Source organism: Sus scrofa, chromosome 4, assembly GCF_054392235.1.
Source record: "Sus scrofa isolate SSC_HxYL_T2T_F1_AM1 chromosome 4, Sscrofa_HxYL_maternal_Yorkshire_Landrace_v2.0, whole genome shotgun sequence".
NCBI classification, from domain to species: domain Eukaryota; kingdom Metazoa; phylum Chordata; class Mammalia; order Artiodactyla; family Suidae; genus Sus; species Sus scrofa.
The window spans coordinates 54,497,706-54,523,325 of record NC_139386.1 but is presented as its reverse complement, the minus strand read 5'-3'; the positions used below and the strand labels follow the sequence as shown (position 1 = coordinate 54,523,325).

Sequence of the window (25,620 nt, the reverse complement as noted above, 5' to 3'; positions counted from 1 at the left end):
TGGTGGTTCCAGTGGTTAAAGACATACAGACAGTGAGAAAATAAAGCAATGTTGTTACCAGTCAGACATTAAATAAAGCAATGTCATAAACTTTTTTTTGTAGTTCAATCTGATATTCCTTTGTCAGTTTTTATTTCTCCCAAGCCCTACTTACTATTATGTCTCCTCCTCTCATAAACTGGAGTCTGGGTTGGATTAATAACAAATCAAAAAGGTAGATGATGTCGCATACGATGTCCGTGAAAAGCCAGTAGTGGACGTTGTCTGGTGTTTGATATGGAAAGACGACGCGCAGCGGTATAAGCCAGCAGTTCCAATTATAAGCAATGGTGACAAGCAAGAGCCACAGAAGATAGAATCGATCTGGAAAAATAGCGACTGAAGTAATCCCGCGGCAGGTAAAAAAAACCTTAAAATAATTCTGTTGCTTAGTTTGGTAAAGTTGGGGCACTTCCCCCTGGAGATAAGCAATTTGTTTAAGAGGTTTTATTGAAAACATTTCAGCACGGTTCTGCCCCTAGAGCAGAAGCACCGGGATTTGCAAGGGATGTTCAGTCATCTTGTCAGCTTTTCTTTCTCCTAGAGATGTGCCCACTGAATCTGTCCCCAAGAGTAACTACACTAGTTGGATCAGGAAAGGGGAACCCAGGAAAAGTTGGAGGTACCGTGTCCGGGAGAACTTCCTCAGAGGGCTTTCTGCTTGTGGGTAGTTACCCTGCAGGGCCACCCAGTACCAGTGAGCCAAAGGCTCCAGCCTGCCTGCAGGGATGTGACTGAAGTGAGGAGGGGAAGAATTAGCTGGTGAAAGCAGTCCCTGACCCTGCACACATGGCTTTCCTATACCCAAGGAAGGCCGTGGGAAGGGATTTGTTCAATGAAATTAATTAACAATGTGAAGCCATATGTTAGAAGATAGATATTTTATCAAAATTTTTCTTTTTTGAGGGGTGGGTTTGTCAGTGAACATACTGCTGAATGCTTTGGGACTTTTTTCAAAAGTAATTATGTACAGACAAGCCCTGGACTGTCTTATAAAAACAGACAGGAATATTTAATCTATTTTCACCAGAAAGGGGAAAATGATTCATTGTAGTAATACAGTTTAAATTCTGCTTTCTAGAGAGAATGCGGGCAGGGAAAATGGAAGCTCTTTTTGACTTTGGGTTTCAGAGGTTCCTGGTAATAGCCAGCCCTCCCACTGAGATGGTCCACCATTTGATGGTACCTGTGTAGGAGTCAATGCTTTGTGGAAGTCTAATTCGCTTTAGGTACTCTGTCAGAGGCACCTTCTGGTAAGGTTCTTCTTTTAGCTTAGCACTGCTTTCTTGTGTTGATGATACAACTGTGGGCTTTGCTTTTTAGGAAAAAAGCGAGGAAAACATTTTTAAGAGGTTAGGTTAGCATAGCAAAGAAAAAACTTGGATTTCTTGGAGTCAAAACATTCCAGAAACTTCTTTCCCTTTCAATGCAGGCAAATGAGGCATTTCATGACATTTAATACATTGTCATTTATGAGAATATCCAGATAATGAAAACAATGAAATTTGGATATAAATAGCAGATTTCAATCTCACTAATTAAGTGTCCCAAAGGTTATCACGAAAGGAATGTTTTAAATACCGAGCTTCATTCCCACGTACATGGAGCAGAAATAATGCTTTGGATTTACACTGAACAGAGAAATTACAAATTACACCCTCCCACAGGTTTTAGTTTCATGTATCTTTAGCTGCATATATATCTTTCTAGTTATGGGTAAGTAAAGCTCAAAATATTGCTTTCAAATAATTCAAATCTTTATCAAACTATGGTGACTATATTTTAGACTCTTCTCTTTAAAAAGAAACTAGTATACAATACGTAGTTTATTTTGAGAAGCCAATTTCCTTTCTAAAGAATTATAAGGAAACTCTCAACTCCATTCCATGTAACTAACAATTTTATTTTTATTTATCTTTTATTAAACAACCAAAATTTCTCCTCTACTTTGTCTATACATATATAAATGTTTTATATAGATGTAATCTTGGTATATATACTATATATCTCTATATATGACATATCACTTTTGCTTTCTGTTGTATTTACTAATTTTTCATAAATGCATTTCTATAATTATGAGACTGATAATTGTCTTTCCCCTTATGTGATTAGCTCATTGATGTCCTTTGTTCTGTTGTGTACTTAGATAGTGTTCTTGTATTTTTATTATAAATGCTTTGTAGGGAGTTCCCATCATGGCTCAGTGGTAGTGAATCCAACTAGTATCCATGAGGATACAGGTTCCATCCCGGGCCTCGCTCAGTGGGTTAAGGATCCAAAGTTGCCATGACCTCTGGTGTGGATCACAGACATGGCTCAGATCTGGCATTGCTGTGGCTGTGGTGTAAGCCAGCAGTTACAGCTCTGATGTGACCCCAACCTCGAAACTTCCATATGCCTCCAGTGCGACCCTGAAAAAAAAGCTTAAAAAGAAGTGCTTTGTATAGTGTAGGTATTATTAATTAATATTTGCAATAAAACTTGCTAGAGCAGATATTGTCATTGGCCTGCACATTATACCATGGACCGGAGGTCATGTGCAGAGGGATCTGCGTCTTTCTCTCTGGAGATTTTCTCCCAGCTGGTTTGTGGAGTGCTGGAATATTAGGTACATGTCCCAGCAGCAACCCTTAGCCATTGAAGGACAGGACTTAGTGGATTGATACCCCATCTTCCTCTATCAGGATAATTCTTAGGTGTTATCCACATACATTTCAGCTGAAGCAAATCCCAGTGGCCCACAGCAGTAATTCTGTCATTAGCATATTTTTATTGTCTTAAATCCCTTCTCTATCTCTCTTACCACTCTCACTTCCCTGGATCATTCTTAACATAAAATATTTGTAGCTAAATCTTTGTCTTGGAGTCTGCTTTTAGGGGAACCTGAACTAAAACATTTGCAGAATACATGTTCACTCATAACCTCCTCCTTTCCAGTACTTTGAGGTAACACTGCTCACCAGTTTTGGGGCTGGCTTCAGGTGAGGACAGTTCACCTTCCACCAACTTTCTCTTGTAGAAATCTGTTCTCTGACGCAGTCTTCTCACCAGATTGTGTAGTTGGGCATCGGCATACTCATTAATAACTGGGGCTTCAAGCGGTTTGCTTTTTGGATGAAAGGAGAAAAAAAAAAAATGATGACAGAGTTGGCCATGAGGAGATACACACAAGGAAGGGGTTATCTTCACTTTCCTTATATACCCAACATTATTAAGTGCTCCTTCCACAATGGAAAAGAACAACTCAAGAATTACGTTTGCTGGAAATAGTGCCTATGCAATACAGATTTGCCATTGAAAAATTAGAATCCTGGAGTGCCTGTTGTGGCACAGTGGAAATGAACCCAACTAATATCTATAAGGATACAAGTTCGATACCTGGCCTTGTTCATTGGGTCGGGGATCTGGCTTTGCCTTCAACTGTGGTGTAGGTCACAGATGTGGTTCAGATCCCATGTTGCTGTGGCTGTGGCATAGGCCAGTAGCTGCAGCTGCGATTTGACCTCCAGCCTGAGAACTTCCATATGCTGCAGGTGTTGCCCTAAAAAGAAAAAAAAAAAAAATAGAATCCACAAGTACCAAATAACTGTTCTTGGCCATATTGAATCTTGATGACTATAACTCTGCCATTAGATCGTATCCTGGGAAGATAAAAAGCTGTAAGTGTCACGGTAGGCAATGCCATTAATGTGGGTTTTTGGTGTATATGTTCTGCATAACCCAGGGACAATGATTATTGTAGATTTTACTCACATAATTAATAGTGTTATGTGACTGAGTTGACTTTTATGATAAGGAAATTATATAGGTGGGTCTGATATCATCAAATGAGCCCTTTAAAAACAAGCAGAGAATTTTTCCAGCTGGTGACAGAACAGAAAGTCAGAGATTTTAAGCAAAAAGGAATTTTACCTGAAATTAATTCCCCATTTTTGGCTTTGAAGGAGAAAGAGGCCCCCTGATAAGAATTGTATGAAGCCTCTAGGAGCTGAGATTGATCCCTGGTGCATTGATAGCAAGGACACAAGGACCTCAGTCCTACAGCCATAAGAAACCACATTCTGCCAATAATTTGAGTAAGTTTTGAAGTAGATTCTTCTTCAGTGATTCCAGGTAAGAACTCAGTCAGGCCTGGCTGACACCTTGATTTAATCTCTGTAAGACCTTAAGCATAAAACCCAACCAAGCACTTGAGAATTCTGATCTAAGGAACTGTGAGCTAATAAATGAATGTGGTTTTAGGTCTATAAGTTTGTGATAATTTGTCATAGAAATTGATAATTAGTTGTAGAAAACTAATTTATCTCATATGTTTTAATGAATTTCTTTTCTCTAAGAAAACATACAAACACAGTATAACATATAAACCAGTATATTTCATAATGATCTAGGTTTCCCTCACTCCCTGCCTTTCTTTTGAGGTCTGAAACTGGGTCTACATGGGCCCATATAGGTTCTAACCAGTCTCATCTTCTTACATCCATAGCTGCCCTTTCCATCTCACTTCCAGACTGGAACCCATGGGGTTCACATTGGCACTCGTAACCAGTGGATTCCATTTAAATGGGACCTTAATATGAACCCTTCTCCTTTAATCTCCATTTTCCACATGAATCACAAACACATCATATCTGATTGTTTACAAAGTCCCAGACTACTGATGTCTTTCTCCCTCCTCTTCTAATTATCATCATATAATTTATATGCATCAAGATTCTTCAGGTGTGTCCCACTAAGACCTTTACAAACAATTCAAGGATGGTGAAGATGGAGTGTCAATGGAAGCAAATCTGATACATATTAAGCAATACAGAAATAAGAGGGCATTAGGTACACAAAATCAGGAAAACTTTTTTTTTCTGATCAAGAAATGCCATTTATATCATTTAACAAATTTCTGATTAAAAATCTTAACATGCCTAGCAGTTATTGAGCAGTTATTGAGTTTCTACATTTTGTATCAGAAATAGAAAGATGATTTAGACAGAGGCTATTCCTATGGAGGTTCACAGTTTAATGGAGGAGGCAAGGAGGTAAACAAGTAGCTAATAATAAGTAATTAAAAATATGTACAAAATGCCATGCTCACATTGAATTTGGCCTGCAGTATCAAGGAGAGGCTTCACAGAGAAAGAATCCTTAGTTCGAAAGGATTAGAAGGACTTTGACAGAAAAATGAAAGAAGGAACTTCCAGATCTTGAGGACAGTATGTTCAAAGATGTGAAAAAAAAATCATGACGTGTTCAGCAAGTATTTTGGTTTGACTGGAAGAAAGTGTGCCTGTGGAGGGGGCCAGGTGGTGGTGGGGGTGACAGGAGTGATGGGGGTTCTGTCTGGACAGGTGAGTGAGGTCAGCTTTTGATGGTTCCTTATGATGGGCTTAGGAGTTTAAACATTAACCTGAAAGCTGATGGGAACCTGTGGAGAATATTAGGCAAATGAGGAGTATAAGGAGATAGACGTTTTGGAAAAGTAACAATATGGGAGAGTTGAAGAGGAGCAGGGTAAATGCATGGAGGTGAGGAAGGACGTTAATAGGTTAAAGTTGATGAGGAAAAAAGAGAGTGACTAAAGAAGTATTTTAGAGGCAGATCAAAGAATTTGAACTTTTTGGATAAATCCAAATAATCAAGAATAATTTGTACAAGAGACTATATTCACTAAGATCACTATTACAAGAGACTAGATCCATGAAAACATTAATATAAATTGGAATTTAGAAATGAAATGGTTGTATGAAGTGAGTATATGAAAAAAATGAGTTGTGTGGACATACATTGTGTGTGTGTGTTCAATTCATGGTATTTATAGGACCTCTTGTAATAAGACTTTGTTTGTGATACCCATGAAGAATTCAGGTATACAGTTTTGGCAACAAGATCTTGATGATTCAGTGCATATTGGATATTTAAAGCAATGTTAGTATATGACATAATCATCAACTGACATTCTCAAGGTCAAGAATGGTATATTTTCTTTATATTTCACGAGATCTAGGACAATGCAAATTTTCAAATAAATGCTTACCCACTACTTCCAACCTTTTTTTGGACCTTATTTGATGTGTCTCAATGCACTAAAATATCTATAAAAAATAAAGATGAGTGTTGGTGGATCATTAACTGTAAAGTCAGATAGTCAAACTGTCAAAATGTCTAATTCAAGCCCTAAGACCTAAGGAGAATGTTTTCCTTTCTTGAATTATCTATAAGCCCTGTTGTCCATATAATTGCCACTTAACACAAGTTTGTACTATACAAATATACCTCATAGTTAAAATACTGAAAATTATATTAGAAAGCATGTCAGCATTTCTAAACCATAGCTGTACTTTAGCTACTATGTACTTCTCTTTTGTATTAGCTGAGCATTAATATGTCAATCTATTATAGCCTTTTTTTCCCCCCAGCTCTTTTCTACAGTAATCCTTGCCTGTTTTCTTTCCCACCTAAACACTTACAGAAGCCATGAGTGTATTTATCCTTAGGTAATTTTGTGAATGAAAGAAAAAGTTAAATGGAGATGAAAAAACATATATTTCATAGAATAAACAAAGACGTGAGTGGAAGTATAAGAGGGAACCAATGGATATGCCTTACATAATAATGCTACATTTGAACTATATTTGATAATTCTAGTTTATATTATTAATTATATTTATTTCTGTTTAAGACAATAATTGTGACATATGGAAGTTCCCAGGCTAAGGGTGAAATCAGAGCTGCAGCTGCCAGCCTATACCACAGGCATGGCAAACCAGACCCAAGCCACATCTGTGACCTATGTCATAGCCTGTGGCAGTGCCAGATCCTTAACCCACTAAATGAGGCCAGGGATTGAACCTGCATTCTCATGGATACTATGTCAGGTTCTTCACTCACTGGGCCACAATGGGAACTCTTAATTGTATAATTTTAAAAGAATTGTTTCTCACAATTTCTTGATGAAGATTTGGGAAACAGTAAATATATTTTATAAATTTTGGTAAACAAACATGAATGGAAAGTTTTATTGGTAGTCATCTCTGATTGAGATGGGTAATATTTTTAAAATTTTATATGTACCTATGGAAGAATAAAGAATTGGTTATTGTTAAGTACAATTTATTTCTTTTTTTGATAGGAAACTCTTCTTTAAAAACAGCTGATACCCAGTAAGAGAATTATAGCAGTATTCCTCACTTTCTAAAGTCTAATGACTGGAGTCCAATCAGAGATATAGGCAGAAAAAAAAAATTATATAATCAACAATTGGCCCTGTGTCTGGAATTGCAGAAAATTTTGCTTTCCAGGGCAATGCATCACAGTAATATTGAGATGGGTTAAATAGACCTTTCTTTTGTAAAGTGATAGGAAAGCCAGTGTGAAAGGAATGGTCTGCAGGTGTACCCAGGAATATCAGTAGCACTGGGAACTATGTCTAGTCACTTATAATGGAGCATGATAGTGTGAGAAAAAAGAATGTATACATGTATGTGTAACTGGTTCACCATGCTGTACAGTAGAAAAAAATAATGTTTGGGGAAATAAAAAATTAAGAAAATGAAAAAACAAAACAAGAAGGAGTACATAGGTAAAGTGTAGATTTTGAAATTGATTCTTTTAAATTGGTATTTATTTGAACTCTAGGAAAGTTTTCATGTACACATTGAATAGCTTTCTGCCAGAGTAAACTCAGAATGTGACTGTATTTGGAAACAGGATCTCTACAGATGTAACTATTTAAGATGAGGTCATACTGGAGTAAGGTGGACCTTTCATCTAATGACTGGAGTTCTTGTGAGACGGCCAAGTGAAAACACAGAAGAGTCACACTGGGAGAATGCCATGTGTCAACAGAGGCAGAGACTGGGGTGACACATGTAGAAGCCAAGAAATACAAAGGATTGCTAGTAATGACCAGAAGCTAGGGGGGAGACATGGAACAAATTCTCCCTCAGAACTTCCAGAAGGGCCATCCTTGCCAATACCTTGATTCCAGGCTTCTAGCCTCTAGAACTGTGAGAGAAAATTTCTGTTGTTTTAAGCCCCTCAATTTGTGGTAATTTGTTATGGCAGCCCTAGGAAACTAGCAGGACTAAAACTGGATGACTGTGATACCACATGGGCAGCACAGATGGAATCATAAGTTGTAAGATAAATATAAATACATTAAATTTAGTATATGTTAAACTTGAGGTGTGAATGAAGAATTAAGGTCTTTAAAATACATTCAGTATATCAGGCAGTAGAGAATTTGGGTCTGGAAGACAGTAGGGGAGACAGAACTGGATATGTTGAACAAGGAATCACCTGTCTAGAGGAGATGGTGGAAATTGCACAGAACAAGCAGGGATTGGGAAGTCATAACCTTGGAATTTGCTGACATTTAAGGAGTGTCCTAAGTAAAAGACCTGAGAAATAGCTATTATGGAGGTAGAGCTGAGAAAGAAAAATGTCACAAAAGTTAGGGAAGCTAAGAGTTCGAAAAAGGAAGTCAGTAGTGTTTTATACTGTACAGAAAGTGAGTAATACGGGCAATAAAAGAAGACTTGAAATTTAGCAAGTAAGATTTCATTGGTAGTTTTTAAGAAAATTGGTTGGGGAAAAGTATAATGTCATCAAATTTTGTCATTTTTCTCCTCATTTGTCTTAAAAATATTTTGTAAGAAAAGCACTTAGAATCTGCCTTTGTTAGCTAAATAATATTTTAGATTTCCATTCATTAGTTCCTAAACTCATTTGAAAGTAGTATTTCTTTCCAGTAATAAATTCTTCTTGAATAACTTTTGGCTTTTGCAAACTTTGCTAGATTCTTCTTAATGCCTAATTAAGAATTAATTCACATTTCAGTGGCTTAACTCGTTAAAAAATTTCAGTTGGTTAAAGTCATTAAAACCTGCTATTTCTGTCTTAAATAATACGTAAGAATTAGGCAAATGATATACACATTTCGGGAAAGAGGTGGTCAAGATGGAGGAGTAGGAAGACCCTGAATTCACCTCCTCTCACAGGCACACACAAATTACAACTATTTACAGAGCCCCCATCCATGAGAAAGACCTGAAGACTAACAGATTTTTTTTTTTTTTTTTTTTTACAACCAAAGAGATAAAGAAGGGATCACAACAAGGAGTGTAGGATGGGTGGAGACATGGCGCTGTCAGGACCCACACCCCAGGGCCAATTAATCACAAATGGGAGGAATATCACAATCACAGAGGTTCTCCCCAAGTAGTGAGGGAATTTGGCTCCTCATCCCAGTGGTCCTCCATTTGGGAGGTGAACCCCTAGATTGTCAGGCTTTGAAAACCAGCAGGGCTTATGTTTGGGAGAGCCAGAAGGCAACAAAAAACAAAGATTCTGCTCTAAAAGAGTGTCTATGAAATCTCACACACTACACATCCTAGCACAGAGACAATAGTTTAAGAGGAGCCTGGTTCAGATCTGCTTGTTGATCTTGAAGAGCCTTCTAGAGAGGCAGGAGGCAACTGGGACTCTCCTGGGAATGGAGATGCTGGCTGCAGCCGTTTTGGGGAGCTTATTGCACTCTGTGGACACTGGTGCTAAAAAGCGCCATTTAGGAATCCTCCCTCTAGCCTATTAGCACCAGTGGCTTACCTGCCTACCAGTGGATTGGCACCAGATCCATTGTCTCCTTTACTATACTGCAAGTCATGAGGGTATCTTGCTGCAGCCACTGGCAGGTCCCTTGGCGTCCCCCAGCATAAGTAGCCAGGCATGTGGGGACTCACCTCCACTTGCCAGTAGGTCACAGTCACTGCATGAGGCAATTCCTTGCAGTCAAGTGAATGGGGAGAGCCTTGCTTACCAGTGTGCCCACAGGAGTCAGACCTACTACAACAAGAGGAGGGCACGCAGCCCACAAAGGGGCACCCCTATTTGGTCACCCATCTTTGGTGACCAGAGGGGAGTGTGTTGCTGGGTCACATAAGGTGTCTCCAACATAAGGTCTCTTCTCCAAGATTGAGAATTGTAACTCAATTACTTAATACATAGAAATAAAAGCTGTGGGATGGAAATCCTGTGAAATCAGATTGTTATGATCATTATACAACTACAGATGTGATAAATTCATTTGAGTAATAAAAAAAATTAAAAAAGGTAAAAACAAACAAACAAACAAAAAAGAAATAAACACAGAGAATTAGGCAAAATGAAGAGACAAAGGAATATGTCCCCAAATAAGGAATAAGACAAAACCTTAGAAAAAAAACCAAATGAAATATAGATGAGTAATTTACCTGAAGGAGAGTTTAAGATAATAATCATAAAGATACTCATTGAATTTGAGAGAAGAATAGATGGCACAGAATTTCAACAAAGATAAAAATATAAGAAGAACAAGAGATGAAGAATATAGTAACTGAAATTAAAAATACACTCAAAGGAATCAATAGTAGATTAGATGATATAGAAGAATGGATCAGTGATCTGGAAGACAGAGTAGTAAAATCACCCCAGCTAAACAGATAAAAAGGAAAAGAATTTAAAAAAATGAATGCTACCTAAGAAAACTTTGAGGAGTTCCTGTTGTGGTGCAGAGGAAACAAATCCTACTAGTATCCATGAGGATGCAGGTTTAGTCCCTGGCCTTCCGGTGTTGCTCTGAGCTATGGTGTAGGTGGCAGATGTGAGTAGGATCCCATGTTGTTGTGGCTGTAGTTCAGGCTGGCAGCTGCAGCTCTGATTGGACCCCTAGCCTGGCAACATCCGTGTCACAGGTGTAGCCCTAAAAAGCAAACAAACAAACAAAAAAAACCAACAACAAAAACAAAAAAATACTGAGATAATATCAAGTGTACTAACATTTATATTACAGGAGTGCCAGAAGGAGAAAAGAAAGAAAAAGGAAAAATACCATTTGAAAAGCAGTAAAAGTAACCACTTATGTACAAGGTTCTAATAAGACTACCAGCTGATTTAAGAACTATCAGCTGAATTTAAGAGATTATCAGCTTCAAATAATCACACACACATATATGAATATATATATATATATATAAAATTATATTTAAATTTCATGGTAACCACAAACCAAAAATCTGTAGATACATACACAGAAAAGAGAAAGAAATTCAAACATAACACTAAATTAGTCATCAAATCACAAAGGAAGAGAGCAAAAAAAGAAAGAAAGAAAAAGAACTACAAAACAGAAGTACCCACCATGGCATTGTAGGTTAAGAATATTCACTGGGGAGTTCCCATCATGGTGCAATGGAAACGAATCCGACTAGGAACTGTGAGGTTGTGGGTTCTATCCCTGGTCTTGCTCAGTTGGTTAAGGATCTGATGTTGCTGTGAGCTGTGGTGTAGGTCACAGATGCAGCTAGAATCTGGCATTGCTGTGGCTGTGGCGTAGGCTGGCGGCAACAGCTCCAATTAGACCCCTAGCCTGGGAACTTCCATATGCTGCGGGTGTGGCCTTAAAAAGGACCAAAGATTAAAAAAAAAAAAGAATATTCATTGAGTTGAGTTGCTGAGGAAGTATAGGTTTAATCCTTGGCCTGGCACAGTGAGTTAAAGGATCCAGCAGTACCATAGCTGTGGCATAGATTGCAGCTATGGCTCAGATTCAGTCCCTAGCCTGGGAACTTCCATATGCTATATGGGCAGCTATAAATTTTTTTTTAAAAAGAGCCACAAAATAACTGGAAAACAATTAATAAAATGGCAATAAGTATGTACCTATCAATAATTACTTAAAATATAAATGGACTAAGTGACTTGATCAAATACATAGAATGGCTGAATGGGTTAAAAAAAAAAGACTCATCTATATGCTGCCCATAAGATACTTATTTCAGATCCAAAGACACGCAGGCTAAAAGTGAGGGGATGGAAAAAAAATTTTACATGCAAATAGAAACAAAAAGAAAGTCAGGATAGCAATACTTATATCAGATAAAATATGCATTAAAACACAGACTACAACAAGAAACAAAGAAGGACATTGCGTAATAATAAAGGGATCGAGCCAACCAGAGGACATAACCCTTTTAAGTACTAGTGCACCCACTGTAAGGGCACCTAAATGTAAAGTAACTATTAAGAACCATATAAGTTGGAGTGGATAAGCAATGAGATCTGGCTGTATAGCAGAGGGAACTATATCTAGTCACTTCGATGGAACATGATGGAGGATAATGTGAGAAAAATAATGTGTATGTGTATACACACACACACACACACACACACACATATATGATTGGCTCACTTTGCTGTATAATAGAAATTGACAGAACATTGTAAATCAACTATATTAGAAAAATAAAATCTTAAAAAATACATTAATTCAAAAGATATATATATATGTATGAAGGTACTACAATAATAGTAGGGGACTTTATCATCAAACATATCAATGGAAAGATTATCCAGACCAAAAAAATCAATAAGGAAAGACTGTCTTTGAATGATATATTAGACTAGTAGATTTAATAGAAATATATAGAACATTCCATCAGAAACAGCAAAATACATATTCTTTTCCAGTGCACATGGAATATTCTCCAGGATAGAACACACTAGACCATAAAACAAATCTTGATAATTTGAAGAAGACTGAAATCATGTCAAATGTCATTTCTGACCACAACAGTATGAGACTAGAAATCAACTACCTTTTTTTTTTTTTTTTTTTTTTTTTTTTTTTTTTTTTTTTTTTTTTTTTTTTCCTTTTTAGGGCCACACCTATAGCATAGGGCTAGGGGTTGAATTGGAGCTGCAGTTGCTGGCCTGCACCACAGCTGTGGCAATGTTGTGATCTATGCTGCAGCTTGAAGTAACACTGGATCATTAACTCACTGAGTGAGGCCAGGGATTGAACCCTCATGGACACTATGTCAGGTCCTTAACCCACTGAGCCATAAAGGGAATTCCTCAGCTACAATTTTTAAAAGTGCAAAACAAACACATGGAGTTTAAACAATATGACACTGAACAATGAATGGGTCACTAAAATTATCAAAGAGGTAATAAAAAAAAACTGGAAGACAAATGAAAATGGAAACACCATATTCCAAAATCGATGGGAGTCAACAAAAGCAGTTCCATGAGGCAAGTTTGTAGAAAGTTTATAGTGATACAGATGTATCTCATAAAAACAGGAAAAATCTCAAACTCTCTATCCTTAAACCTAAAAGATCTAGAATAGAAAGAAGAAACAGAGCTCAAAGTTAGAAAGAAGGAAATTATAAAAATCAGAGCAGAAATAATTGCAGCTGATACCCACATAACAATAGAAAAAAATCAATGAAACTAAGAGCTGATTCTTTGGAAAGATAAACTAAATTGACACACCTTTAGCTAGACTCATCAAGAAAAAAAGAGAAAGAACCCAAATAAATAAATTCAGAAACGGAAGAGGAGAAATTGCCCCTGACATCACAGAAATACAAAGGACCATAAGAGACTACTATGAGTATTATACACCAATAAAGTGGACAATCTGGATAAATTCCTAGAAACGTACAATCTTCCAAGACTAAATCCTGAAGAGACAGGAAATGTGAATAGACCAATTATTACTAATGAAAGTGAATCAGGAATAAGAAAATTACCCCCCCTCCCAAAAAAGGCAAGGACAAGACAGCTTCACAACTGAGTTTTAGCAATCATTTAAGGAAAAGTTAACAATATTTTTACACTACCTAAATGGATATATCTCCAAGAGGACATATAGACGGACAAAAAACCACAAAGAAAGATGCTCAACATTGCTAATTATTAGAGAAATAGAAATCAAACTACAATGAAGTTTCACCCTACATAGGTCAGAATGGTCATTATCAAAATCTACTATCAATAAATGCTGGAAAGCGTGTGGAGGAGAGGAAACCCTCCTGCACTCTTGCTGGGGATGTATCTTAGTACAACCACTATGGAAAACAGTATATGTATATTCCTCAAAAAACTAAAAATAGAACTGTCATATGATCTAGCAATCTCACTCCTGGGCATCTATCTGGAGAAAACAATAATTTGAAAAGATACATGCACCCCAGTGTTCTTTGCAGCACTATTTACAATAGCCAAGACATGGAAGCAGCCTAATGTCCATTGACAGAGGAATGGATAAAGAAGAGGTGGTAAATAGATATACAATGGAATATTACTCAGCCATAAAAAGAATGAAATAATGCCATTTGCAGCAACATGGATGGACCTAGAAATGATCATACTAAGTGAAGTTAGTCAGAGAAAGACAAACATCATATGATATCACTTATACATGGAACCTAAAAAAATTGATACAACTGAAATTATTTACAAAACAGAAGCAGTCATAGACTTAAAAAACAAACTTATGGTTAGCCAATGGGAAAGGAGGGGAGGAGGGATAGAATGAGGATTTGAAATTGACATATGCACACTGTTGTCTATGGACTGGATGACCAACGGGGACCTGCTGTACAGCACAGGGAACTCTACTCAATATTCTGTGATAACCTATGTGGGAGAAGAATCTGAAAAATCCTGGATATGTGTATATGTATAACTGAATTGCTTTGTTTTACAGCAGGAATTACCACAGAATTGTAAATCAACTATACCTCAATAAAGCTTTAAAAAATTTAAAACCACAGAACTACCATATGGTCCATCAACTCTTCTTCTGTTTGTTTATCCAAAGGAAATAAAAACACTAATTGGAAAATATATATCCCAATGTATATTGTGGTACTGTTTATAGTAGCCAAGGACTTCCCATGTGGCTCACAATAATATAGTAGCCAAGATATTGAGGCAACCTGAGTGTTATTGAGAGACAAATGGATAAAGAAGATATGGTGTGTGTATGTGTGTATGTATGTATAAACTATACATTATATATAAATTAATATTGTTGATGTTATATTATTCAACCATAAAAATAAATTAAATATTGACATTTTTAACAATGTGGGTGGATCTAGAGAGTATTACACTAAGTGAAATAAGTCAACTAGAAAAAGACAAATAACTTATATGTCAATTCTAAAAACAAACAAACAAAACAAAATATAATGGACTCATAGATACAAAGAACAGATGGGTAGTTGCCAGACAGGAGAAGGTGGAGGTGGGTAAAACTGATGAAAGGGTTTAAGAGGTACAAAATTTCAATTATAAAATAAATACACCCCAGGATATGACATCATAATAAAAGGTTAATAATATTTAATGATGGTGAATTATGGTGGTGATCATTTCATAATTTGTGCAAATGTCAAATCTCTTTGCTGTACACCTGAAATAGCATAATATTGTACATCAACTATGTTTAAATAAAAAAGAATATTATATTCTAGTTTGGGAAATTTAAGGGGGAGACAGTCACGGGTCACTTTTTTTGACTTGTGTTTATATTAATTAAGGATAAATTCAGAGAGTTGTCCTCAAAAGGTACAACTGAAGAAAAGAAATCTGATTTGAATAAGTGAAAAACTTTTCAGGATTAAATTTCTGAATGGAAACACTTGAAATTTTCACAAAATTCTGATTTTTCACCAATGTGTCTGGTACTCTATGATATAAACTACAAATGTTAGGCAAACTTGGGTCATTAAGATATAATTTAACCAAGCCTCACTTTGCTGTCTTCTCACATTTACCTCTAAATACTGTGAAAATTTTGAGCTGTTTGTCACATTTCCCTTCTACATATGGTATTGTTTGTACACATTAGTTTGTACATATGGTAATGTACATATGGATATTATGATGCACAGTTTTCTAACCTAAACTATTCTTGATCTGTGCAGAACATCCTATGATGCATTTATGGCTCCAAATCTTGTTTGCAAACCTCCTCCAGCAGTCTACTCTCTCGACCTCTTCTGCTAAACTGTGCTGGAATTTGTATATATAACACTTATTTTATTGTCAGTGAATCACTTTCTAATGGTCCATAGATTTGGTACCTAATTTCGTTGAAAGCTAAACAACTGTTTAAGACTAAAGTCACATAAAATTTATAAAAATATTGCCATATAAATTTCATTTTATTTTTATTTTTAATAACTTTTCATTAATGATTTTAATTTTTTCCATTATAGTTGGTTTACAGTGTTCTTTCAGTTTTCTCCTGTACACACACACCATGCGTGTATATATATATATATATAAAATTCTTTTTCTCACATTTATCCTCCATCATGCTCAAATTTATAGCCATAAAATCCATATGTACACATATATGCACACATAGCATACAGACGTACACTAACACACATAAGAATCCTCTCCAAATCTTAACCCAATGGGAAAGAGAATTTGGGTTTCTTTTATAGCATTTCAATATAAACATAAAATAATCTTAAGAACTAATATATTTCACTTTAATAAACATCTTAAATTCCCTAATGAGTTTCAGGCTTGAGAGTAAAGTAAGCTATAACTATATTTTTATTATTTCTTTCATACACTATCAGTTTGAATAGTTAAAAGTATGTATTACAAATGTTCCTAAAAATTGGTGTCATGGGGAAGTTGTGAGGTGCATTTTCAATGTCTCATTCATTTATTCTATAGATATTTTTGCATGTTACTTTTCATCAGGAAAGACAGCATATTCTACATTCACCACTTACTTTAAAGATTCTTTTTTTCTATAAAGATTTTTTTTTTCTTTTTAGGGCCACACCCACAACATATTGACTTTCCCAGGCCAGGGGTGGAATTGGAGCTGCAGCTGCCGGCCTATACCACAGCTATAGCAATACCAGATCTGAGCTGCATCTGCAACCTACACCATAGCTCACAGCAACACCCAATCCTTAATCTACTGAGTGGGGCCAGGGATCAAACTCGCATCCTCATGGATACTAGTAGGGTTCGTTACCACTGAGCCACAATGGGAACTCTAAGATTTTTATAAAGTACAGAAATATTTGGTGTGTATAATAGGTAAATTGTAGATACTAATTATGAAATGAACACAAACATACCTAAACCTAACACTTTGGAGATTCTTTAGTTAATACCCCTCTCTTTCATTTTACTTGTGCCCTTACATCTGTTCTAACTTATTATCTGCTTCTGAGTAAATCGTATTTTCTTATTTAAGAACTGGTCTATTGGTATGTGCTACAAACTGAACCCTCCCATTCATATATTGATGCTCTAAACCCCAATGCAACCACTGCAGACAGAACCTTTAGGAAGGTAATTCAAGTTAAAAAGGGTCATAAGGTTTAGATCCTAATCCAATAGGCTTGGTTTTCTTATAAGAAGAGGAAGAGACACCAGAGGGCTGTCTCTCTCTCTCTGTACATTTGCAGAAGAAAGGGTATGTGAGGACATAATGAGAACATAGCTGTCTATAAGCCGGGAAGAGAGGCCTTAACAAACTAATCTTGAGAGCACTTTGATCTGGACTTCTAACTTCCAGAACTGTGAGGAAATAAATTTCTGTTATTTAAGCTGCCCAGTCAGTACTATTTGTTATGGCAGCCTGAGTAGTCTATTAGAAAATGCATACATGTCTGGGAACAAAAGGGCTAAAGCTATTTTAAAAAGCAGATAAAATATTAGATCAAGATAATAGGCTGAATGCCATAAATCTCTAGAAATGACAAAAAAGCTTGCAATACTGGAAAACAGGAAATTGCTAGCTGGAAAACAGGAAATTTGAGAAGTTTCTTAATGATGGAAAGCACATGGGTTCATATGGTAACTTATTTAATTCTTACACAATATGAGGGACTTAGAAAAGATCACTGTTGTTATTATTAATGAAAAAAAAAAAAAGCATTGCCCAAACTACTCACAGGAATGTTTCTTGCAAAGTGAGAATGGTTCTGGAAGTTCTCTACCTTTGAAGAGGGTGGATTCAAGAGCCATGGTCAACCATTAGGGTGATTACATGGGAAACCATGTTCACAGTAAATGAAGTAGGTTGCCTTTTTGCTCACCAGATCTTCACAGAGTGGATGAAGGCAGAAGAAATTGTCTGCAGGTTGGTGCAGTAAGATGCCATTTGCACTGAAGAAGCACAGCTGTATTCCCAGTTGATGGGAAAAATCAGAGGGCATAGGGAACTCTATGAGTCCACAATGAGTGTTAGTTATAACTTTCTTAGCAATTTTAAAATTATAGTGTGTAGTTACAATGTTTTAGTATCAGGTGTACAGCATGGTGATTGTTTTTTTTTTTTTTTGCTGATACAATTTCAGGTTTATAGGTTATTAAAGATATTGGGTATAATTCACTGTGCTATACAGGAAGTTCTTGTTGCTTATCTATTTTTTTCTTAGCGGTTTTCTTCCCTACCATCACTGCAGAAAGAAGACAGTAAATGTAACAGAATCTGTAGCAAGTTATTATCAAATGGTGGCATGAGTTGAGAAGGTGGAGTGAGAGGAGGTGTAGTGGGACTGATCCTCCTCAGATGATATCAATAAGGCGAATATTGTCTGCAGGGAAATTAAAAAAACCTATACATAACTAAAAATCAGTCTTTCAGTTGTTAATATGTGCTAATAATTCTAACATTCTTGATGACAAAATACTTCTATTCCTAAGGAAGACCATGCCTATAATTCCCTTTTTGTATACTACTGATCTACATAAGTTATGGAAAATTTCAATATAAAGAAAATCACACAAGCCCCAAATTGTCAAATAATTTTGCAAAATCAGCGCTCTGAGAAGCATTAAATAAAACAAACATAAAAACCAATACCTGAAAATAAAATGAACAAAATAGATAATAATTTTTATAAAAGATTAATATCTTCTTGGCGATAAGCAAGGGTATTTATTTTATGTCAGTTGGAATGTTAGGGAAGGAGAATCAACTAGAGACTTCAGTTAAAAATTTTAATCATTCAAAAAACAAAAATAAAACAGCAACAAAAGTAAAAACAAAAAAGAGATTAGCTAAATTGCAGAATGGACGCAACTGAAGAGAGAATTAGTGAGCTGAAGAAATTCTCCCAGAATATAACACATTAGGATGGGAGATGTAAAAATGTGCAAAGCAAGGTAAGAGAGGATTGACAGTTAGACAGGTAAGGAAGGCGTGAAGGGTAAATCTACAAGATCTAACTAAAGTTAGATATGTTCCCAAGGGAGAAAATAGAGAGGAGATAAATTAATCAAAAACTATAGAGAAAACTTTTTTTTTTCCTGAGCTGAGGAAATGTGCAAGTCTTTAGATTTAATTTAATTTGAATTTTTGACCACAACTGCAGCATTTGGAAGTGCCTGGGCCAAGGACTGAATGTAAGCCACAGTTGTGACCACAGCGGCAGGAATGCCAGATCCTTAACGTGCTGTGCCACAGAGGGAACTCCGCAAGTCTTTAGATTTAAAAATCCACCAAATGTTGAGTTCCCATTGTGGCAAAGCAGAAATTAATCTGACTAGTATCCAAGAAGATGTGGATTTAATCCCTGACCTCGCTCAGTGGGTTGAGGATCCAGTGTCACCTTGAGCTGTAATGTAGGTTGCAGATGTGGCTTGGATTCCCAGTTGCTGTGGCTGTGGTGTAGGCCGGCAGCTGCAGCTCTGAGTCAACCCCTAGCCTGGGAACTTCCGTATGCCATGGTTGTGGCCCTAAAAAAAATTAAAAATCCACCAAATGTGAGTCAGATGAATAAAACTTAAACCTTGCAAACTGTTATAATATCAGAACATTAATATTAAACAGAAAAACCCTAAAAGTTTCCAGAGGTGGAAAAAAATCCCTATAAGGAAAGACGCATGATATTGGCATGAGATTTCTCATTGGCACTGCTGGGTACTAAACAATTTCTAGAAATTACTAGATCTAGAAATTTCTAAGGGAAAATAAATTTTCCTTGAACTCCATGGCGCCAAACCCTATGTAAAGACCATCTCTTTGTTTTGCTCAGGAAAATTTAACTTTCCAAGCATAGCTTTGATTAGTTTAAAAAGCAGCAAATTCAGTACTTATTAATATTGACTATTTCAATATTTATGAATACAAATCTGGTATGTCCGATATTGTATGGTTGCCTCTTCCTTTGACACTAGGAATATAATTTAAAATGTAAAATGGTTTAAAAAGAGGAGGAAGATGAAGGAGTTGGGATTTTTGTTAGTGGAGAATATAGACTCTGATAAAAGCTATGTTGAGAAATTCATTTTAGACTAAAGTAAATTCTCCAATATTCTCTGAATCTAAATTTTGAAACCACATGCTGAAGAGAAATAAGCTATTTCTGTAGGGCAGACTGTGGCCTACAGTCTAGTTATGCCACTTAGTAAATTTAAGTAAAAATCTTTAAATAGCAAACCACACCCTCATGGATTACTACATGGGCAAAGACAAAACCTAGAGAAAGGGCAAGACTTGGTTTCCTTCCTTTAAGGCAAAGTAATCCCAACCATTACTCAACCATAGCGGAGAATTGCTTTGGGTTCTGACTCTCCTGTTTTGAGTAACTTGGGAATGAGAGCATGGATAGCAAGAGGCAGATGTAACAAGGGGAGTACAGAAATATTTCACCCCCAACCCCCAAGGAAATGTCAATTACCCTGAAGCAGATTTGTCATTGTCTTGGCAGCCTTGTTGTGGTCTGAGGACGGAGCACAAGCTCATGATGCAGAGACTGGTTTCCTTTATAAGGATGCCAGCAGAGGAGAGCCTGTTATGGTTCAGTGGTAACCAACCCAACTAGTATCCGTGAGGATGCAAGTTTGATCCCTGGCCTCACTCAGTGGGTTAACGATCCGGTGTTGCCGTGAGCTGTGGTGTATGCCACAGATGTGGCTTGGATCCTGTGTTGCTGTGGCTGTGGTGTAGGCCAGCAGCCATACACCTATTCAGCCCTAGCCTGGGAAATTCCTTATATCACAGTGTGATCCTAAAAAAAAAAAGAAGAGGGAATGCCAGCAGAGAGCTCCTGAGAGGAAGGGGTTCCCTGTGGAGCAATTCAATATTTTATATGTGACAAGAGGCAATTTGTAGAAAGAGGGAAACCAAGACTGTCTTGAGTCAATGAAGCAAAATGAAGCAAAATCACAAGAGTTTCAGAAATACTAGAAATAGCACAGAAGTAAATCTGACTAGGGAGTGGAAGAGAATTCAGGGTGCTGATCATCAGACATGTGGAATTATTAGGTCAGGATTCTGCACCTTGGGGTACAGGACTATTGAACAGAAGTCTAAACTCTGGTGGCCTGAATGTAGTCATGGTCAGCTTTTTAAGAATTTAAGTATAATTGACATACATTATTATATTAGTTTCAGGTTTACAACATAGTGATTTGATACTTATACATGTTACGAGATGACCACCATGATAAGTCTAGTTATCAGATGTCAGCATTTAGAATTATTATAATATATTGACTATATTCCCTATTCTGCATATTACATCCCCAGGATTTATTTTATAACTAAAAGTTGTATCTCTTAATCTTCTTCACCCATCCTTTACTCTCCTTCTCTCTGGCAACCACACATTTGTTTTCTGCATCTACGAGTCTGTTTTAGTTTAGTTAAGCTAGTTTTGTTTTTAAATTTTACACATAAATGAGATCATAAAGTATTTGTCTTTCTCTAACTGACTTATTTCACTTAGAATAATGCCCTTCAGTTTTACCCAGCTTGTCCCAAATGACAAGATTTCATTCTTTCTTATGACTGAGCAATGTTCCATTCTCCTGCAGCATATGGAGCTTCCCAGGCTAGGGGTTGAATTGGTGCTGTAGCCGCTGGCCTACGTCAGAGCCATAGCAACTTGGCTCATATTTTTTGGTGCTTTGTTAGTGGCTCCTGTGCTCTGTGTGGTTGGCACATTTCAACACTGATCAGCGTTGCTTGGTCCCAGCCAGCATGGTGTCCTCACAGGCTCTGAAAAAGGTCTCCCAGTTCCTTGTTGGGCTAGGGGCTCGGGCTCTTGGCCTGGGTGGTGGTGGTTCCAGCTATAGTCACACTGGGTTATCTGCCACACCTGGACATCCATGATATATATTTTATACACACACACACACACACACACATATTCTTTATCTATTCATCTATCATTAGAGACTTAGGGTTAACTTTTCTCCATATCTTCATCAACACTTGTTATATTTTGTCTCTTTTTTTTTTTTTAAGAGCTGCACCCTTGGCATACAGAAGTTCCCAGGTCAGAGGTCGAATCAGAGCTGCAGCTGCTGGCCTATGCCATAGCCATAGCAATTCAGGATCCTTAACACATTGAGAAAGGCCAGGAATTGAACCTGCATCCTCATGATAGTAACCCACTGAGCCACAATTGGAACTCTTATATTTTGTCTTTTTGATGATGGCAGTTCTGAATTTTTCTTGCATAGGTGGAATAAATCCCACTTGATCATTGTGTATGATCCTTTTAATGTATTGTTGAATTCAGCTTGCTAATGTTTTGTTGGGAATTTTTGCATCTATGTTCATCGAGGATATTGGCCTGTAATTTTCTCTTTTTTGTGATATTTTTGTCTGGTTTTGGTATCAGAATGATGCTGACCTCATTGAATAAGTTTAGAAGCATTCCTTCTTCAATTTTTTTGTAGTAATTTGAGAAGGTTAAGTGTTAACTTTTCCTTAAACAGTTGGTAAAATTCACCTGTAAAGCCATTTTGGTTTTGACTTTGGTTTATTGGAAGTTTTTTTTAGTACTGATTCACTTTCATTATTGATAATTGGTTTGTTAAAATAACCTATTTCTTCTTGATTCAGTCTTGGAAGATTGTATGTTTCTAGGAATTTGTCCATTTCTTCCAGATTGTCCATTTTATTGGTGTATAATTCCTTATGGTAGTCTCTTATGATCCTCTGTATTTCTATGGTGTCAGAGGCAACTTTTCCTCTTTCATTTCTGATTTTATTTATTTGGATTCTTTCTCTTTTTTTCCTTGATGAGTTTGGCTTAAGGAGTTAATTTTTGTTCTGATCTTTATTATTTCCTTCCATCTAAATGAGCTTTATTCTTTTTTTCTAGTTCCCTTAGGTTTAAGGATAGAGCGTTTGAGATTTTTCTTGTTTTTTTGAGATAGCTCTGTGTCGCTATAAACTTCCCTCTTAGGACTGCTTTTGCTGACTCTCATTGATTTTGGAATGTTGTGTTTCCATCTTTATCTGCCTTCAGGTATTTTTGGATTTCTCTTCAATATTTTTAGTGATTTTTTGTTGTTTTGTAGTATATTATTTCGACTACGTGTGTTTGTGTGCTTTTCACTTTTAAAAGTTGTAGTTTATGTCTAGTCTCATACTGTTGTAGTCAGAAATGTCATTTGACATGATTTCAGTCTTCTTCAAACTACAGAGACTTATTTTGTGGCCTAATATGTGTTTTATCCTGGAAAATGTTCCATGTGCACTGGAGAAGAATGTGTATTTTTTGTACTTAATGGAGTATTCTATATATATATATCTATAAAGTCTAATATGTCAGTGTTTCCTGGTCCAGTATTTATTTATTGATTTACTGTCTGGAAGATCTCTCCTTTTCTTTGGGTGGTGTATTAAAGTCTCTTACTATTATTGTATTATTGTTGATTTCTCTTTTTTGTCTGTTAATATTGTTTTTATATTTTTATGTACTCCTATTTTGGGCACACTAATATTTAAAAGTGTTATATCCTCATGCTGCATTGATCCCTGTATCATTATGTAAAATTAAAAAAAAATCTCTTTTAGAGCCTTTGTTTTTATGTCTATTTTGTCTGACATAAATATTACTACTTCAGCTTTCTCTTTTTTTTCCTGTTTGCATGTAGTATCTTTTTCTATCCCTTCACTTTAAGTCTTTGTTTATCTTTAGCTCTGAAGTGTGTCTCCTATGGGCATTTTATAGATAGGTCTTGTTTTTGGATCCATTCAGCCATCTCTACTTTTTTTTCAATTGGAGCACTTAGTCTATTTACATTTAAAGTGCTGATAGCTATGTACTTATTGCCATTTTGTTGAATGTTTTCTGTTTTTTTTTTTAATCTTCTCTATTCCTTTCTTCTTTTATTGATTTCTCCCTTTGTGACTTGATGACCATCATTAAATAAAAAAGAAATCATCATTAATCTGATGGCGGGCTACCTGCTTAGTTACATTTAGCATACTTAGGTAAGAAACATGGCATTCTATAACCTTGATACTCAAAGAGTGGTCTGTGGACATGTAGAATTGGCATCCCTTGAGAACTTTTCAGAAACTCAGAATATCAGACCCCAGTTAAGATCTATTGAAATAGAATCTGCATTTTGATAAGCTCCTCAGATAAATTGTATGCACAGTAAAATTTGGGAAACATTATTGCATAAGAGTAGTCCTACAAGCTTAAATTTGTATATGTTGGCAGAAACCACATTTTTTCCTTTGCTTAAGCACTCATTTTCTCTTCATGAAGGCAAGGGGAAAAAAATCCTAATTTTTCTTGAATGCTGGTTGTGTCAATATCATATTTTTCTCAGAAAACTCAATGAGATGGGCTTTATCATCCCTTTTCTGATGAACTGAGGCCCAGCCTATCTGATTAAGAAGCCCTGTATGAAGATGGATAATAGATGTTTAGTAACATATTATGACAGAACCATAGAAAAGAAAAAATGGAAATAATTAGAATATTTGGTGACCTGTGAAATGAGAGTATTTTGATTTTAAGAGGCCAAGCTAGTCTTATAATGGATTATTTTTTCTTAAAAAGTAGAGAACATTCAGATTACATGGAACATAACTGAATGAGAATTTAGTCAGTTGGTCCTATTTTAGCAATAGGAGCTGGAAGGTGAACTTGTTAAATCTGAGTAACACTAACTTAAACTTAGTTTGCTCATATGTAAAGTAAAGTGAATATTTTACAGGGGAGAATAATATGATAAACTATGGGAATACACTTGAATCTTTAAGAAGAAAATGTGGAAAACAATGAACTATAACAAATTTCCAAGGCTTTTTGCAGAGTCAGGCCACACTGCCGATGAACATTATAACCAAGCTTTACATTCAAAAACACTTACCACATCTTGTGCAAATAATTTGTATAGTCTGTCACACACTGTATTACACTGAATATTCATTCAAATAACCTAGTTCCTGAAGGACATAACAGCACATAGTGGTAAAACTAACTCATAAATTATATGAGCATGGTTGAGAGAGCTTGCCATTTGATCTATTTGTAGTCAGTACAGATCTCGGATGTGCATCACAGATTTTTATGTAAATCAGGGACATCAATAGTCACATAAATTTGCATGTGCAACTTGATTCCTCTTAGTGAATGTGACAGAATCATCCTATTGACTACAAGCAAACTGCAGAAATAATGTAAAGGAGGTTACAACTTTAAAATATTGCTGACACCCTATTGCTCTGTTCTTTTTAATTTGATATTTGAGAAAAAGAGGTAATTGTCAGCAGAATTGTGTGTGTATCCTTTTGGAAACAGAAATTTATGTTTGGCTTTCTAACAATAAGCTGGATTCAAGGTGTCCCATAGTTGATAAATGGCTGGGATTATTATGATTCCTGTTGTGCTACCTGCAATACTAGGTTCTTAAACATCTTACTCAGGTGGTAAGATTATTTGTCATAAAGGCTTTAAGTCAAATATGGTGACATCAAAAGCAAAAGAATACACCACCATAGCTGGAGATGAG

General features: G+C 36.2%; 1 protein-coding gene across 3 annotated transcripts in view; it reads right to left on the bottom strand.

Annotated features, from left to right (window-relative positions):
• CNGB3 (cyclic nucleotide gated channel subunit beta 3) overlaps window positions 1-25,620 on the bottom strand; it is a 150,430-nt gene that overhangs the window by 73,498 nt on the left and 51,312 nt on the right. For 2 of the 3 annotated variants that reach the window (XM_085021127.1, XM_085021128.1), the window contains exons 4-6: window positions 3,003-3,157; window positions 1,226-1,354; window positions 155-363 (exon numbers count right to left, since the gene is read on the bottom strand). In XM_085021127.1, the coding sequence (XP_084877253.1) occupies window positions 155-363; window positions 1,226-1,354; window positions 3,003-3,157 (493 nt within the window). The remainder of the gene's footprint in view (window positions 1-154; window positions 364-1,225; window positions 1,355-3,002; window positions 3,158-25,620) is intronic. The other variant, XM_003125585.7, reaches the window with a different exon arrangement.